The sequence below is a fragment of the Macaca mulatta genome, chromosome 9 (assembly GCF_049350105.2).
Source record: "Macaca mulatta isolate MMU2019108-1 chromosome 9, T2T-MMU8v2.0, whole genome shotgun sequence".
Taxonomy (NCBI): Eukaryota; Metazoa; Chordata; class Mammalia; order Primates; family Cercopithecidae; genus Macaca; species Macaca mulatta.
Genome location: NC_133414.1, coordinates 110,466,288 through 110,481,743, shown reverse-complemented (window position 1 = coordinate 110,481,743; position 15,456 = coordinate 110,466,288). Strand labels below are relative to the sequence as shown.

The 15,456-nt window shown below is 50.8% G+C and overlaps 1 protein-coding gene across 50 annotated transcripts in view; it reads left to right on the top strand.

Moving 5' to 3' along the window:
- Window positions 1–15,456, top strand: part of HPS1 (HPS1 biogenesis of lysosomal organelles complex 3 subunit 1) — a 30,541-nt gene that overhangs the window by 12,533 nt on the left and 2,552 nt on the right. For 20 of the 50 annotated variants that reach the window (XM_077947139.1, XM_077947162.1, XM_077947147.1 and 17 more), the window contains 13 exons: window positions 646–754; window positions 3,464–3,624; window positions 4,094–4,193; window positions 4,867–4,965; window positions 5,114–5,183; window positions 7,366–7,415; window positions 8,625–8,792; window positions 8,890–9,069; window positions 10,311–10,372; window positions 11,288–11,422; window positions 11,507–11,572; window positions 12,672–12,816; window positions 14,972–15,085. In XM_077947139.1, coding sequence (XP_077803265.1) covers window positions 646–754; window positions 3,464–3,624; window positions 4,094–4,193; window positions 4,867–4,965; window positions 5,114–5,183; window positions 7,366–7,415; window positions 8,625–8,792; window positions 8,890–9,069; window positions 10,311–10,372; window positions 11,288–11,422; window positions 11,507–11,572; window positions 12,672–12,816; window positions 14,972–15,085 — 1,459 coding nt within the window. Of the gene's footprint in view, window positions 1–645; window positions 755–3,463; window positions 3,625–4,093; window positions 4,194–4,866; window positions 4,966–5,113; window positions 5,184–6,123; window positions 6,255–7,365; window positions 7,416–8,624; window positions 8,793–8,889; window positions 9,070–10,310; window positions 10,373–11,287; window positions 11,423–11,506; window positions 11,583–12,663; window positions 12,817–13,399; window positions 13,573–14,971; window positions 15,086–15,456 lie in introns of those variants that run through there. The other 30 variants (XM_077947153.1, XM_028826748.2, XM_077947164.1 and 27 more) reach the window with 8 other exon arrangements.

Sequence of the window (15,456 nt, the reverse complement as noted above, 5' to 3'; positions counted from 1 at the left end):
TAGTTGAAATGTAGACCTAGAAAAGAGAAGTTCATGGTATCACCACCCCTTGATTCTCTAAGATGGATTGGGAAGCTGCAGAGCACGAAACTCTGGGACTTTAGAGTTTTGTATCAATGTGAGCAACTACCCATATCGAGGCATTTCTCAAATGCACAAACATTGTTTCATGAGTCATTGTAGCCCAGATAGGTCATGGTTTCAATGGCAAATACTACAGGTGGTGGATGCCTGTTACATGAACCACATTGGCTAGTGCAGACCTTGCCAGCATCCGAGATGGCTGCGACCCTGTGTAGGACCCTGATGATGGACCAGACCTGTCTGTGTTCAGTGGCCTCTGTGTGAGAAGCTTAAGCATCACCCTGGCTCTCTCTAGCTGGCTTTGTATGACATGTGTTTGTGTGACAGAGGTTGAGGAGTGAGGTGATTTGCTTAGCTGCCTGCCTTCTGGCTCCGTGCCTATCCCACCCCACTCCACAGCTAGAGCTCAGCCAGAAGCCTGGCCCCCTTTCCCAGCTGTGTGGGCAGGTCATGCGGGCTCACCAGGCTCTGATGCTGAGCTGGGACTGTGGCCCTTCGGTTGGGTGTGGGGGAGACCAGCTTTCTCGTGATCTCGCCCGCCCTCTCTGGCTCTGCCCCCAGGCTGCGGCCCCCAGACCTGGGGCAGCGTGTCCAGCTGTGGGAGCACTTCCAGAGCCTGCTGTGGACCTACAGCCGCCTGCGGGAGCAGGAGCAGTGCTTCGCCGTTGAGGTGACTACTGGGCGCGGGAGTCCTCAGGACTTGGAGCTGTCAGGTCAGAGGGGGCATCCAGCTCTAAGACCATGTTTTAACCCTAATGAGTGAAGGCACAGGCAGCCCCTGAAACTCATGTATTCAGAGAGAGTTGTTCTTTGTGGCCATATGGAGGGTTGTGTACTCTGATGGGCTTTCCCATGGTAAAACAGCTCGATCCTGAATAATACAGACTTTTAATGTAATTTTTGGGTTCACTGTAAATTACAGAAATCTTTGAAGACAGTTCCTTCAACCGTTCCCTCCTCCTCCCACAAAGTTATATTGAGCTGGAACTGGAGGGGAAAGCAGTGGAGAAAAACACAGCACTAAAGGCAAGATTGCCCTGAGTGCAAATGATATCAGCACTACAGCCAGTAAACAGCCTTGGGCCAGCAGCAGCGTAGGAGAGCTGAGCCTGCAACTCTAGGTTAAGCCCAGCCCCAAAAAGTTAAAGTGGCTACTGGTGCTTTTATAAAGCCTAGTAAATAAAAAACTAAAAAATTAAAAATAAAAACTAAAGTGGCTGCTGGTCAGTAGCACTCCTTGGCTTCCTAAAGAGGTAAACCAAATTCTCTTGCAGGCAGTGGTTTTCATACTCCAGCGTGTGTCAGAATCCTCTGCAGGGCTTGTCAAATACAGGTTACTGGGCCTCACTTTCAGCATTTCTCATTTAGCAAGTCTGGGATGGGGGCTCTGGAACTTGCATTTCTTTTTCTTTTTCTTTTTCTTTTTTTTTTTTTTGAGATGGAGTCTGATCTGTTGCCCAGGGTAGAGTGCAGTGGAGCAATCTTGGCTCACTGTGACCTCCACCTCCCAGGTTCAAGCGATTCTCCTGCCTTAGCCTCCTGAGTAGCTGGGATTACAGGCACGTGCCACCACACCTGGCTAATTTTTGTGTTTTTAGTAGAGATGGGGTTTCACTATGTTGGTCAGGCTGGTCTGGAACTCCTGACCTCATGATCTGCCCACTTCAGCCTCCCAAAGTGCTGGGATTACAGGTGTGAGCCACCATGCCTGGCCCTAGAACTTGCATTTCTAAAAAATTCCCAGGTGCTGTTTGTTTATTGTGCTGGTCCAGGAACCACAGTTTGAAAACCACTGCTAAAGCAGGAAAGGTACCAATCAAACAAATGTGAACTCACAACTGAAGAAAATCAGATATAGAAGAAGATAAGCCACCATGAGGGAGAGTCAGGAAAATCAATTACCAGCAGATTTATATCCCAAGGCACTTGATGCATTGAAACTATTAAGTATAGAATATAAAATAACTATGAAATGTTTAAAGATATGAAGTGTAGAATCACAAAATGAGATAAGAAGAAACTCTAAATTGGCCAGACAAATTTGAAAAAGAACCCATACAAATATTTTAGAAATAAAAATGTAGTTGTTAAAATGAAAACTCAAGGGATGTGTTAAATAGCAGATGAGACATAGCTAGAGGGAGAATTAATGAGCTGGAAAATAGATCTGAAGGAATTGATTCTCACACCCCCACTCATTCACTTTTCCAATAAACATATAGTACCTATTATATGCTAAGAAGTGTGCCAGGCCATGGGAATAAAGAGGTGAATAAAGACACATTCACTGCCCTTGAGGGGAAATCAGCCATGTGTATACTAAAAGATATAATAAAGAATCCTGGGTGCCATATTAGGTTTTTCATCAAAAGCCATGGTGGCACAAGAGATGGAATGGTTAACTCTTTCTGGGACATTAGGAAAGACTTCTTGTAGGAGGTTACCTAATGCCATTAGTATAAAATCCAAACTCCTTCCCAAGCCTACCAGGCCCTGTGTGATCTATCGCTGCCTATCTCACTCCAGCTTCATCTCATGCCTCTCTTGTCCACACTTACTGAGTGCTAGTCACATGAAACTTCTTTAAGTTTCAGGAAAACTCTGTATTTAGATCTGTCCAGTATGATAGTCATTAGCTACATGTGGCTGTTGAACATTTGAAATACAGCTAGTGCAAATTGAGTTACGCTATGCATGTGAAATATATTCCAGATTTTGGTAACTTAGCACAAAAAAGAATGTAAAACATTCCATTAATAAGGCTTTTGTATCATGTGGTGATAGTATTTTGGATATATTGAGTAAAATGAAATATGTCATTAAAATTAATGTCAACTGTTTCTTTTTACTTTTTTAATGTGGTCACTGGAAAAATTTAAATTATGCATAGGGCCTACCTTTTATTTCTGTTGGACAGCACCATTCCAAACTCTCTCCCCTCCTCAGAGCCTCTGAATATGCCGTTTCCTTGACTTGCAGTGTTCTCTCTCTCCCTCTTTCTCTGGTGGGCCATCTGGTTGTTTAGATATTAGTTTAAAGGTGACCTAATTCAGGGACATTTCTTTGGACACCCTACCCAAGGAGGTCGCTGCTATTTCTCTCTAGCCCAGTGCTGTGTATTTTGTACTTGGTGCTTATTTACAAATGGCATTTAACTTTATTTCCTTGTATATTGCCTTGCCTCATCCACTAGAGTCTAGTGACCAGACAGTAAGCCTCAGGAAGGCTGGGACCTGGTGGGTCTTAGTCCCCCTGTTTCCAAGTATCTGGTGCAGAGTCCAAGCTCAGTGTGGGCAGTGAATGTCCCCACTAGCCCAGGGCCTGGAGTGGAGCAAGGTGGTTGGTGGTACAGCTTTCTCTCCCTGCCTGCCCTGGCCAGGCCCTGGAGCGGCTGATTCACCCCCAGCTCTGTGAGCTGTGCATAGAGGCACTGGAGCGGCACGTCATCCAGGCTGTCAACACCAGCTCAGAGCGGGGCGGCGAGGAGGCCCTGCATGCCTTCCTGCTCGTGCATTCCAAGCTGCTGGCATTCTACTCTAGGTGAGCTCAAGGTCCGGCGTGTGGTGGCTAAAGTCTCCCTGGCCTCCCCACTCCCCTTATTCCCTCTGCCTGAAAAGCACCACCTGCCCAGCCAAGAATCACCTCCTCCATGAAGCCTGAAACCTTCCCAGATTTGATTCTTCAACCCTTTTCAGCTCACTCATTTCTCTGTGTCATTCCTTCCTGGAAAACTGTCTTATAGTCTCAACCTAGAACTTCCTTTTATGTTGTTCTTAGTCCCTGGTGCTTTCCCACTGCTAAATCATTTTCTTTTCTTTGTTCTATACAACCAAGTTTTACTTTAAAATTTGATGAGTTAATTAATTGTGTTTGTGCCTTGCCCGTCTCCAGAAAGGATTAAGTACATTGCTCCTTGAGGGCAGGGGCCAGGCTCCACACTCCTTTAACCTGCCTGCCCCGTCTCCTGCTGGGCACGTGCTGATGGGTGGCTGTGCTCCTATGTCTGCAGCCACAGTGCCAGCTCCCTGCGCCCGGCCGACCTGCTCGTCCTCATCCTCCTGGTTCAGGACCTCTACCCCAGCGAGAACACAGTGGAGGATGACACTCAGGTCTCAGGGCAGCTCTCTGGGCAGAGGGAGGCCTTGGGGAGGTGGTTCAGAAAACCTGCCTGGAGAGTGGTGGGGGGCTCCCCCTGGGGACTCCATGTTATCTAAGTCACAATTCTGGGTGTGTGGTTGGGCGTGACTTCTTTCCCACTGCTTTCAGATGTAAGGGGAATTCTGGAGTGCACATGGTCCAGTGGGTTCAAAGTGCAGATTTTTTAAGTCAGGCATGGTTTGAAACCCAGCTTCACCACCTGGCTGTGTGAGCTGAGCTCGTACTTGCACCCCCAGAGCCTCAATGCCCTTATCTGTGCAATGGGAATAACAAAGCATCTACCTCTCAGGAGTTTTTGGAGGGGACAAAAGGCGCGGTTCCCACGGAACCCGGCACCGCCTGGGGCATAGTGAATGCTCAGTGAGTGTTAGTCACCACCATCGCTGTTGACCTCATCACCAGGGGAAGTGGTGGGTTGGATACCAGTGTGTTGGAATTTCTGGAATTTCCACAGAACAGACCGCCTAGAATCAAATCCCTGGGAAGTCTGAGGACCGCATACCCAGGACAGCACCTGGAACGGGTGGAGGGGTGGGGGCTTCTCTGTGAAGCGCTGGGAGGCAGAAGGGGTGGAGGGAGCCAGGTCAGATAGGAGCTAACCAGCCTCTCCCCTGCCCTGCACAGCCTTCCCCACGGAGGGCCCGGAGCAGCCAGAACATCCCCGTGCAGCAGGCGTGGAGCCCTCACTCCACAGGCCCAACCAGGGGGAGCTCTGCAGAGACGGTGTGTGCTGTGCACTTTGTGGAGTCAGGGGCAGGAGGGGATTGGCCTCTGCAGGCGACCAGGCCTTTCCTGCCCCTCCCGGGAGAGCAGGGACAGGGTTGAGCCAGCTGGGAGAGCCTCTCAACCTGAGCCACCTTCTCCATTCCAGGAGACAGACAGCTTCTCCCTCCCTGAGGAGTACTTCACACCAGCTCCTTCCCCTGGTGATCAGAGCTCAGGTGAGGCCTGGAGGAAAGCAGGAGGAAACAATAGCTAGCTGCCTGCGGCAGTAGCAATCAGCAGCCCAGGACGTTTGTCTTAGGCTTCAGTGGACCCCGTGTCTCCTAAGACATGAGTGCAGGTACCCGTGTTCCTAGAACACAGGGCGCTGTCTGCGGCTCCCCATCTTCCCTGCCAGCTCCAGCCTGAACTCAAGGACTGTTAAGACCACTCCACTGATCCCTAATGCTGTTGATGACAAGTTGATTGTCATCGTTTAAAACTTTTGCACATGCATTCTGAGACTCATCTTTCTTTTTTGTAATTAAAAATTAAGTTAAATTAAGTAATAATCACCTCATTTCAATACATTCTAAAATATAAATATTCAGCCTCTGTAGTTTATACTTTACCTGTTTCTCCAAAGTATGTGGGTAAACAATAAAAAAAACTATAAATATTCAAAATGGGTCAGGTGTGGTGGCTCACGCCTGTAATCCCAGCACTTTGGGAGGCCAAGGCGGGTAGATCACTTGCGGTCAGGAGTTCCAGACCAGCCTGGCCCACATGGCGAAACCCCGTGTCTACTAAAAGTACAAAAATTAGCCAGGCACAGTGACAGGTGCCTGTAATCCCAGCTATTCAGGAGGCTGAGGCAGGAGAATCACTTGAACCCGGGAGGTGGAGGTTGCGGTGAGCCGAGATCATGCCACTGCACTCCAGCCTGGGCGACAGAGCAAGACTCTGTCTCAAAAATAGACAACCTTGCTTAGAGAAGTAGATAAACCAAAATCCAGATTGTTGTGGTCACTATGAATGAGCATTATATTTATTTCTGAAGTTCTTAGGTAAAAAAAAAAAGGATCCTGTGGTCCATCCACATCATCTGATGGAAGAAAGGCGGCCAGGGTTTCAGGAGGAGAAACTTGTTGGGGACTAGGATTTGAAAGGAATTTATTATGTGGCTTCTTTTAACCAGTGGCTCCCAACCCTGGTACATTGGAATCACCGGGCAGCTTCAACCAGCCCAATTAAGTTACAGTCTGTGGGCCTGGGACCCAGGTGTGAATACCTCTAGGAAATTTTCCCAGGTGAGTCCAATGTGCCTCAGGTGCAAACCACTACTGTGCGCAGATTTAGGTTACAGCATGCTTTGCCCCCTGGCTGCATATTGAACTCACCTTTGGATCTTTAACAATCATTCAAGCTGAGCCTATACCCAGAGATGCTGACTCAGTTGACCTGGGTGTCAGGATTTTGTAAAGGTCCCCAAATGATTGTCATGTGTAGCCAAGGTTGACAACTACTGGGTTAGATGCTCTTAACTTTAGGTCCTTGGACTGGCTAGAAGCCTAGGACCCCCTGAGACTGTGTGCAAACTCGTCTATGCCTGTGCAGTTCCTGGGGTGAGGGTTCCTAGCTATCTTCAGATTCCCTGAGCTCTCGGTGAGCCTGAGACCTGTTGAGAAGCAGTGCTTCTGGGTAATCTCCCAAGTTCCTCTTCGTCATTCATAACCGTCCTCCTCCCAGTCCCTCTCTCTCGACAGTGGTTTTTTATGCCTCAGAACTGTAAAAAAATAATGTTCTACCGTGCACAGAACTCACAACTTACAAATGGCTTGGGTTGCACTCATCCGTTTGTAAATTAGGTGTTTAAGACTAGCAACACACTTCCCCCAGAGGAACATGATTATAAATGAGGGTTGTTTGCAATGAAATATAAGAGGTAACAGTATTATTACAGACACATAATATTTCAGGTATATGGTGGATTCAGTAGGTTTTTGTGGGCTATATTCGGAAGGAAATCCACCTCAATTCCCAGCACACAGTAGGCGCTCAGTAAGAGCTTGCTGGTTGACTAATGAGTGCGCAAAGGTGGACTGTGTGTGCTGACTCCTGAGGGGCGGGTTGAAGTCTGAAGGAATACAGGGGACAGAACAAGGAGGGGATTAGGGAGCAAGGGAGGGTCAGCTTCTCTGCCAGGCCTGGGCCACCTCAGCCCGGGTACTGCAGAGTTCACCTTGTGCCTGCCAACTTGGGATGAAGGGGTGTTGCCCAGCCACATTGCCACCCCTACGTGGAGCTGGCAGCCAAGGGCGGAGGTTGTGGGGGACACCTGGGCCCCCTACCCCGTGCTGTTGAGCCGTTGCTTATATCTCATGATACTTATATCGTTATGTTATTACCTGTGGCCTGCAGGTAGCACCATCTGGCTGGAGGGGGGCACCCCACCCATGGAAGCCCTTCAGGTGAGTTTCTCCGGTGTCTGCCTGGGCGCCAGCTGATCTGAGATGCCGCAGTAAGTGTTGGGGGCTCTGAGGGTTCCGCCTCCAGGGTCACTCTACCCATGGCAGCCCTCCTCCGGCCCACCCCAGGGCTGGTCAGTACAGGTGCCTGTCCTGGTGCCAGAGCTCAGCGCAGAGGCAGGGTCCGGGGACAGGCTGTGAGGGCTGGTGAACTTGCCCCTCCCCTCCCCCAGGTGCTGTCCCTCAGCTCCACTGTTCTTGGGAGTGAAAGTCCAATAGAATGTTTGATTTTTTTTTTAAGTGAGCGTGTATATTTATTGTAGAAAGATTGGGAAATACAAAAGTAAACTCTAAAAAACGGAATGAAAATTACTCTGAATTCTGTCCTCAAAATGAGATTAACATCTTTGGGTATTTCTTTCTAGTTTTTTTTCCTGTGACTTTACACGCACGCACACACACACACACACTACATATGTACATGTGTGTATTTTTAAAATCAGATTTGGATGCTAACATGCTTCATTATACTTTTGTATTTAAAATTCTTCCGTTTCCTAAGCAGTCTCACAGTGTGGTTTGTAATGATTATCTGGGAGTCCATCACATGCATATGTTATTTATCTAACAAATGCCCAGGACAATCGCATCATTGTGTCCAGTGTTTGCTGTTATATATAATACTGAAGAGGAATTTTTGTGGCATCTCTCGTGATTTCCTTAATTCTATAATTTTTAGAACTAAAGGCTTTCTTACTCAGATCCGTCTGTAAGGCTGGAGCCTTGCTCATTTGGTCACTTTATGCCTCAGTTTCCCCAATTTGAGTGGCTGTTGGGATGTTCTGAGGATGATTGAAATGATACAATGTTGAACGTTAGTACCTCCGTCTGTTGAAAATGCGCACTCCCCATCCACGAGTGTGTTTCCCTGCCTTCTCGGTCCTCTCTGTGCCACCACCCAGCCCCTCTGCCCCTGCCCACTGCCCTGCTTGGCATCCGGGCCGGACTCTGGGCAGAAAGGCCCAGAAGCAGCTGAGAGGGGCAACAGCGGAACTGGAGCTGCGAGGACAGGTTCAGCAGAGTGCAGGGATTTAAAAACCGGAGTTTCTTAGAGCTAAAAATGTTTATTTCTTATGGTTCACAGATAGGGCAGCAATGGGTGGGTCCGACTTAGGGATCCCACCTCTCACTGCAACTCTTCTTCCTCTGTAGATAGCGGAGGACACCCTCCAAACGCTGGTTCCCCACTGCCCTGCGCCTTCCAGCCCCAGAAGGATCTTCCTGGATGCCAACGTGAAGGAAAGCTACTGCCCCCTAGTGCCCCACACCATGTACTGCCTGCCCCTGTGGCCGGGCATCAACCTGGTGCTCCTGACCAGGGTAGGACAGCCCCTCACCCTGCCCTGGTGACGCTTGGGGCTGGCACGGCTTCCCCAGGGGCAGCCCCGTTCACTCGCCTCTCGGCCCTTTCCCTCAGAGCCCCAGCGCGCCTCTGGCCCTGGTCCTGTCCCAGCTGATGGATGGCTTCGCCATGCTGGAGAAGAAGCTGAAGGAAGGGCCGGAGGCTGGGGCCTCCCTGCGCTCCCAGCCCCTTGTGGGAGACCTGCGCCAGAGGATGGACAAGTTTGTCAAGAATCGAGGGGCACAGGAGATTCAGGTGAGACCCAAGTTCCAGTCCTCCCCACCTGAGGAAGGGGCAGGGCTGGCAGCAGGGTCCATCGGGTCCACCGCAGCTGAGGGGCCAGCAGGCCTGGGTTCCTGTCCAGGCTGCACCTCCACCGGGCCTACAATCCTTGTTTTCCCTATTATGAAATGATAACGAAAACTTAGCTGCTTTTTAGGTTTTCAGAATCTTTTTATGTGTGTTTGGCAGAACATGAATTATAATTCCCCTTTTTTAGGTGTGGAAACTAAGGCTTAGATAAGTTTTAGCTTGGCCAAGATTATGCGGCTCGTGAGCAGTGGAGCCAGAGCCTGGATGCAGTGAGCAAGTGCAGGCCAGGGATCTGCCCGTCACGGGCTTCCTCCTGCAGCGGGGCCATGCACCCGGGCTCGCAGGGCAACACGGGGATGTGCAGGTCATGGCCCCACCCTACCCGCAGCAAGCTTAGGGCCCAGGTGGGGAACTGAGACCAGGAGACACACGAGAACGTGTAGAAACAGGCAGTAGAAACGGCAGTAGAAACAGGCCGTCACCCCATGCTCTGACAAAGCCCAGATCAGGGCCTGGACGGCAGTGGGGTGGGTGGGGGTTGACACTGGATTTAAGCAGTGGCGGTGCCTGGGTGTTTGAGGAGCTGAGACCCACTGTGGCTGGAGTGCCTGTCAGTCTGAAGGCTGCAGGATTGGCTGGAGGAGGCAGAGCAAGCAGCTGATGCCCCAGACCCAGGTTCCTCTTCACGGAGGCAGAGGCAGTGCCGCATCCCGCAGTGCCTCAGGGCGTCCTAAGGAGCACTTTCATTAGAACACCAAGTTCTTCTGCTTTATAGAGATCCTGTGGGGCCGCCCCCTGCATGGCTACCCCATGCCCACCCCATGCCCTCCCAGCTCCTGCAGCAGCACCTTCTCTGCACACCCCAGCCCCTGCCCTATGTGTGCCCCCCAACCCTGAGGGGCTGGCCTGGTCACTGTGAGGGCGCTACTGTACGTGCCTGTGCCCATCAGACAGTGAGCCCCTGGAAACTGCCCTTTAAATAAACACTGCTGAGTGACCAGAACATGGCACACTGAAGTCTGCAGGGGGCTGGTGGGGCCTGCCAGGGTAGCCTGCATTGGCCAGATGGGCAGATTTGTCTGGGGGCCCTGTGCCCTCTCAGAGCCTGATCTGGGAAGGACTTTGGCCTGGACCTCACTGGAAACATGGTGGGGATGCAAACCTGCCACCTGTCTCCCTTACAGAGCACCTGGCTGGAGTTTAAGGCCAAGGCTTTCTCCAAAAGTGAGCCCGGATCCTCCTCCGAGTAAGTGGTGGGCCTCAGGACAAGGGGTGGGTCATGTGCCCAGGCAGACTGTTCCCTGGGAGACCGCATCTCCTCCACCACTGCACGTCGTTTATCATCAAAATAATTTCAAGAAAGGAGATTTCTTCCCACATATGTGGCACACCATGTAGAGAAGCTGGGAAGCTCCTTCCTATTGCCTGATCAGCTGTGGCTGCTCCCTTAGGTCTTTCCATCTGTCTGTCCCAGGTGCAGGAGCAGGGTGGTCCGCCTAGGAATGAGGGGCTTCCCAGGTCGGTCCGTCCTGGGTGCAGGAGCAGGGTGGTCCGCACGGGGCAAGGGGCTCCCCTAGGTCTGTCTGTCCTCGGTGCAGGAACAGGGAGGTCCACATGGGGCGAGGGGCTCTCCTAGGTCTGTCTGTCCGTCCTGGGTGCAGGAGTCAGTTGGTCCACATGGGGAGAGGGGTTCTCCTAAGTCTGTCCTGGGTACAGGAGGGGGGTGGTCCACATGGGGTGAGGGGCTCCCCTAGGTCTGTCTGTCTGTCCTGCAGGAATGGGGTGGTCCACTTAGGGGCAAGAGGTTCTCCAGGTCTGTCTGTCCTGGGTGTAGGAGTGCGGTGGGCCACACGGGGCGAGGGGTTTTCCTAGGTCTGTGTCTGTCCTGGGTACAGGAGTGGGGTGGTCCACACAGGGGCAAGGGGCTCCCCTAGGTCTGTCTGTCCTGGGTGCAGGAAAAGGGAGGTCCACATGGGGCGAGGGGGGTCTCCTAGGTCTGTCTGTCTGTCTGTCTCTCCTGGGTACAAGAGCAGGTTGATCTACACGGGGCGAGGGGGTCCCCAGGTCTCTCTGTCCTGGGTGCAGGAACGAGGTGGTCCACATGGGGCGAGGGGCTCCCCTACGTCCCTTCTGCTGTGATGCTCTCCTCTCTCATGCCCAGGCTGCTCCAGGCATGTGGGAAGCTGAAGCGGCAGCTCTGCGCCATCTACCGGCTGAACTTCCTGACCACAGCCCCCAACAGGGGAGGCCCACACCTGCCTCAGCACCTGCAGGACCAAGTGCAGAGGCTCATGCGGTAAGTGCGGTGCGGCCCCCTGGATGGCAAGGGCAGGGTCTGGGGCCCGTACTTCCTCCATGCAGCCCAAGCTTCCCTCGGCAGGGAGAAGCTGACGGACTGGAAGGACTTCTTGCTGGTGAAGAGCAGGAGGAACATCACCATGGTGTCATATCCTGATGCTGGGGCTCCAGCCAGCCCAACAAGCCTCTCGGGTCTTCTGCCTCCACACCTGCTCCCTAGAAGGACTGTGGGCCCCAGGGAAGGGGAATGTATTTTCCACCCCTCAGCTGCTCACCACCTCTCTGAAGGAAAACAATAGGACATAGTGACCCGTGTGCCTTGTCTATAGGAACATTCCAAGCTGAAATTACAGGAATTCCTCCTGTCCCAAAGTTAATTCACAAAAGCCATAAAGACTCTTTGTGTCAGTGTTGCCAGCTGGCAAAATAGTAATAGGTATTCCACAAGGGGTGGAGACGGGGTGGCTTCCTGTGGTCTAGTTGGGTTGAAAGAGCCATGTCCTTCTTAGATCATCATAGTGGACAGTGGCATGTAAAAGCTCCGAGAAGGCCTACAGTAAATGTTTATCCCTGTTTCAAAAACCATTCCTAAGACTGTTTGACCCTTTTATTATGGAACACTAATTTCATTGAATACTGATTTTCCATGGAACTTGATGTAAAATAGCTTTTCCCATATCATCTCTGAAGTGTCCAGCCCTCAGTCTCCTGAGGCAGGTCCTCAGTGGGCAGGTGAAAGGATGCCAGAGGGCCTCTTTAGCCACCAGCTGCTGCCCTTCCATGGATATCTCTTCCCCTCCCAAATGGGAGCCTTCCAGACTCTCATGATGAAGTGTAAGGGTTTAGCAAGGTCACATTGAGGTGCATAGGTTGGGCGGTCAGCTAGGCTCACTCATGAACCAAGTGGCTGTGCTCACATTCCAGCCTCACGTGTGTCTGACTTAAATTCATCCCTCATGAAAGCGATGAACTGTGAGCAAACCATGTTCCTATAGGGCCAGAACTGCCCATGTCAACTGTGCAAGCGTTGAGGATCTTACAGCTTTTCAAGGCCTGGGGAGCTGGGAGGTAGTGGGGATCTGAGGAAGCAAGGAGACAGGGGGCTTGCCTGAAATGGAAGCTGCTGGAGAGAAGCAGTCCTGGCCCTCCTGCCACCATGACTGGGCACAGCTGGAAGCCCAGGGCGAGGACAGAGGCAGGTCATCCCTAGCTCCTGGCTTGGTAAGCACCTTAACTCAGACCTTCACCTACCTAGAAGACTTCCCAGGCTTGGTGCACTTCATCTACGTGGACCGCACAACCGGGCAGATGGTGGCGCCTTCCCTCAACTGCAGTGAAAAGACCTCGTCCGAGTTAGGCAAGGGGCCGCTGGCTGCCTTTGTCAAAACCAAGGTAACCATTCGGGCCCAGGGTGGGGATGGGTGGGCCTTAGCCAATATTGGGCAGTCCCTCCTGGTGTGATCCACATACCTGGGGCTAGCAGAGTGCGCTGGGCAGCAGGCCAGAAGAGGCAACGGCCAGTACCAGCATAAATAAATGCTCGACAAGTATTTGTTGAATGAGCTAGAATGGAGAGAACGGCAAGGTACATCAATTGGGCATCAGAACTTAAAACAAAGTGATTTCTGTTAGGGAAGCGTTCCCTGGAAATTCTTTTATTCTCCTTATTTAACTGACTGGTTTTCATGGCAAAGTTATATTTTTGGTAGGGGGAGGACCCCTGCCACTGCCCAAAAAAACTATACGTGTGTGTGTGTGTGTGCGCGCTTTCTTTTTTTTGGGGGGGGCCGTGGGGGGCAAGTGAAGTCTATTCTAATGTTTAAAACAAGATAGGAAGATGGGAAGTTGGGTGGCAGAGGCATGTGTTGGAAGCCCAGCCCCATCTCCCACCAGTTATGTGGTTTTGGGCAGTACTTAGCCCAAGTGTCAGTTTCCTCATCCGTAGAAGGAAAAAATACTGCTATTTATGTCACAGAGTTATGAAGATTACATGAGAGGATACGTGTCAAATATTTAGCATAGCACGTGGTACAAAATGCAGATACAGTTCATTCAGTACTTACTGGCAGCATCGTCATCACCATCTTCGTCCTTGCCCCTCATTCTGGAGACAGTCGGGGTTATGTTGGTACGTTTCTTTTTGTTGGTTTTCTGTGCAGTTTGTTGTAGTTGAGATCACTCTGTATGTGCAACTTTGTTACCATGTTTTCACTTCACATTATATCAGATGCATTTCCTCATGCCATTAATTCTTTATAGACATGATTTTTAGCAGCTCCGTAATAGTCCATCATGTGAATGTAACATAATTTATTGAATCATTTCCCTGATGTTTAGACACACAGATTATTTCTAGGCTTTTGCTGTTATAAATAATTCTGCAGTATACACCTTACATACATCTGTGTCCCCATCTCTGATTATGTCCCCGGTATGGATTCCTAGAAATGGAATTACTAAGTCAGATGGGAGGAATGTTTTTAAGGTTATTAATGGATGTTGTCAAATTACTTTCCTGAAAAGTATAATCAATCCATGGCAGATTTAATTAGTAATTGCACAGTGATGCATTTTGGAGCAGATCGCCTGTCCCTCCCGCTAAGGGTGGAGGAGCGGGCTCCTCGAGTCTCTTCCCAGCCCTGAGAGGTGGGAGAGAGCCCACTGTCCCTACGGCCTTCCCTGGGGCACTTCGCTGGCAGCATTGGTGACGGTCCCTGCGTCAGGCAGGAGGACATTCCCAGGGGAGCTAAGGCATGTGGTTTCTCAGGCCCTGGGTTTCTATCTGACCCCTTGGTGAGCTCTGATTTGGACTTCACCCCTGGCTCAGGACATCCTACAGGGTCACTCACCTGGACCATCATCAGTTCCCAGCCTGAAGGGCACTAGGATGGATTCAGGAGACCACACCTTGTTCTCCTGTGTTAATTAATGATGTCCCTGGCTATTTTCTAATTTCACTAATTTATTTATTTTAATATTATTATTTTTTGAGACAGGGTCTCACTTTGTCACCCAGGCTAGAGTGCAGTGGCACAAACACAGCTCACTGCAGCCTCAATCTCCTGGGCTCAAGCGATCCTCTCGCCTCAGCCCCCCAAGTAGCTGGGACTACAGGTGTGTGCTATCACACCCAGCTAATTGTTGTGTGTTTTTTGTAGAGATGAGGTTTTGCTATGTTACCCAGGATGGTCTTGAACTCCTGAGCTCAAGCAATCCACCTACCTCAGCCTCCAAAGTGCTAGGATTATAGGCATAAGCCACCACACCAGCCCAGTTCACTAATGTATGGCTTATGTGTATAGTAAAGTTACACAAAGCTTTTTTACATATATTTTGCCCCCACGCTAACTGGACGGTAGTCCATCCATCCAATAAAGATTTATTGTTGAGCCTTCTGCTCTGGGCCAAGGCAGTGCCCAGGTACTAGGAGAGGCCCCTGGCACTCATGGGTTTCTCATCTGTGCACTTTCCTTCCTTCAGAGGTGAGAGCTGCCCGGGCAGACCAACGCTGAGAGAGTGGTGCTCCTCACTCTCCTCTTTTCCCCAGGTCTGGTCTCTGATCCAGCTGGCGCGCAGATACCTGCAGAAGGGCTACACCACACTGCTGTTCCAGGAGGGCGATTTCTACTGCTCCTACTTCCTGTGGTTCGAGAATGACATGGTAGGTGAGGCCGAGTCCCTGGGCGAGGACAGTCCGCACACACTTCCCGCTCTGTCACTCTTGGATTCATTTCTTCTGAATTGTTGTCTGTCTGTCTCATCTTCTCTTCTTGTTGCTGGTAAGCCCAGCAGGTTGGGACCCAGAGCTCAGAGGTCACAATTTCACGTGGGCATTTAACTGCTTTGTGAGCCCTCTGCCCAGCTGTCTGGCAAACTCTTGCCATTGTCCACGTGGCATCCAGGCACACATGTGAGCAGATAAGCACACGCCCCACTGCGGGAAACGCAACTCAGATCATACACTTTGTCGCTAGTGCTTCCATGTCGCCAGCATCACATGCCAAGCATGGCACACGGTCATCCCTGTGGCAT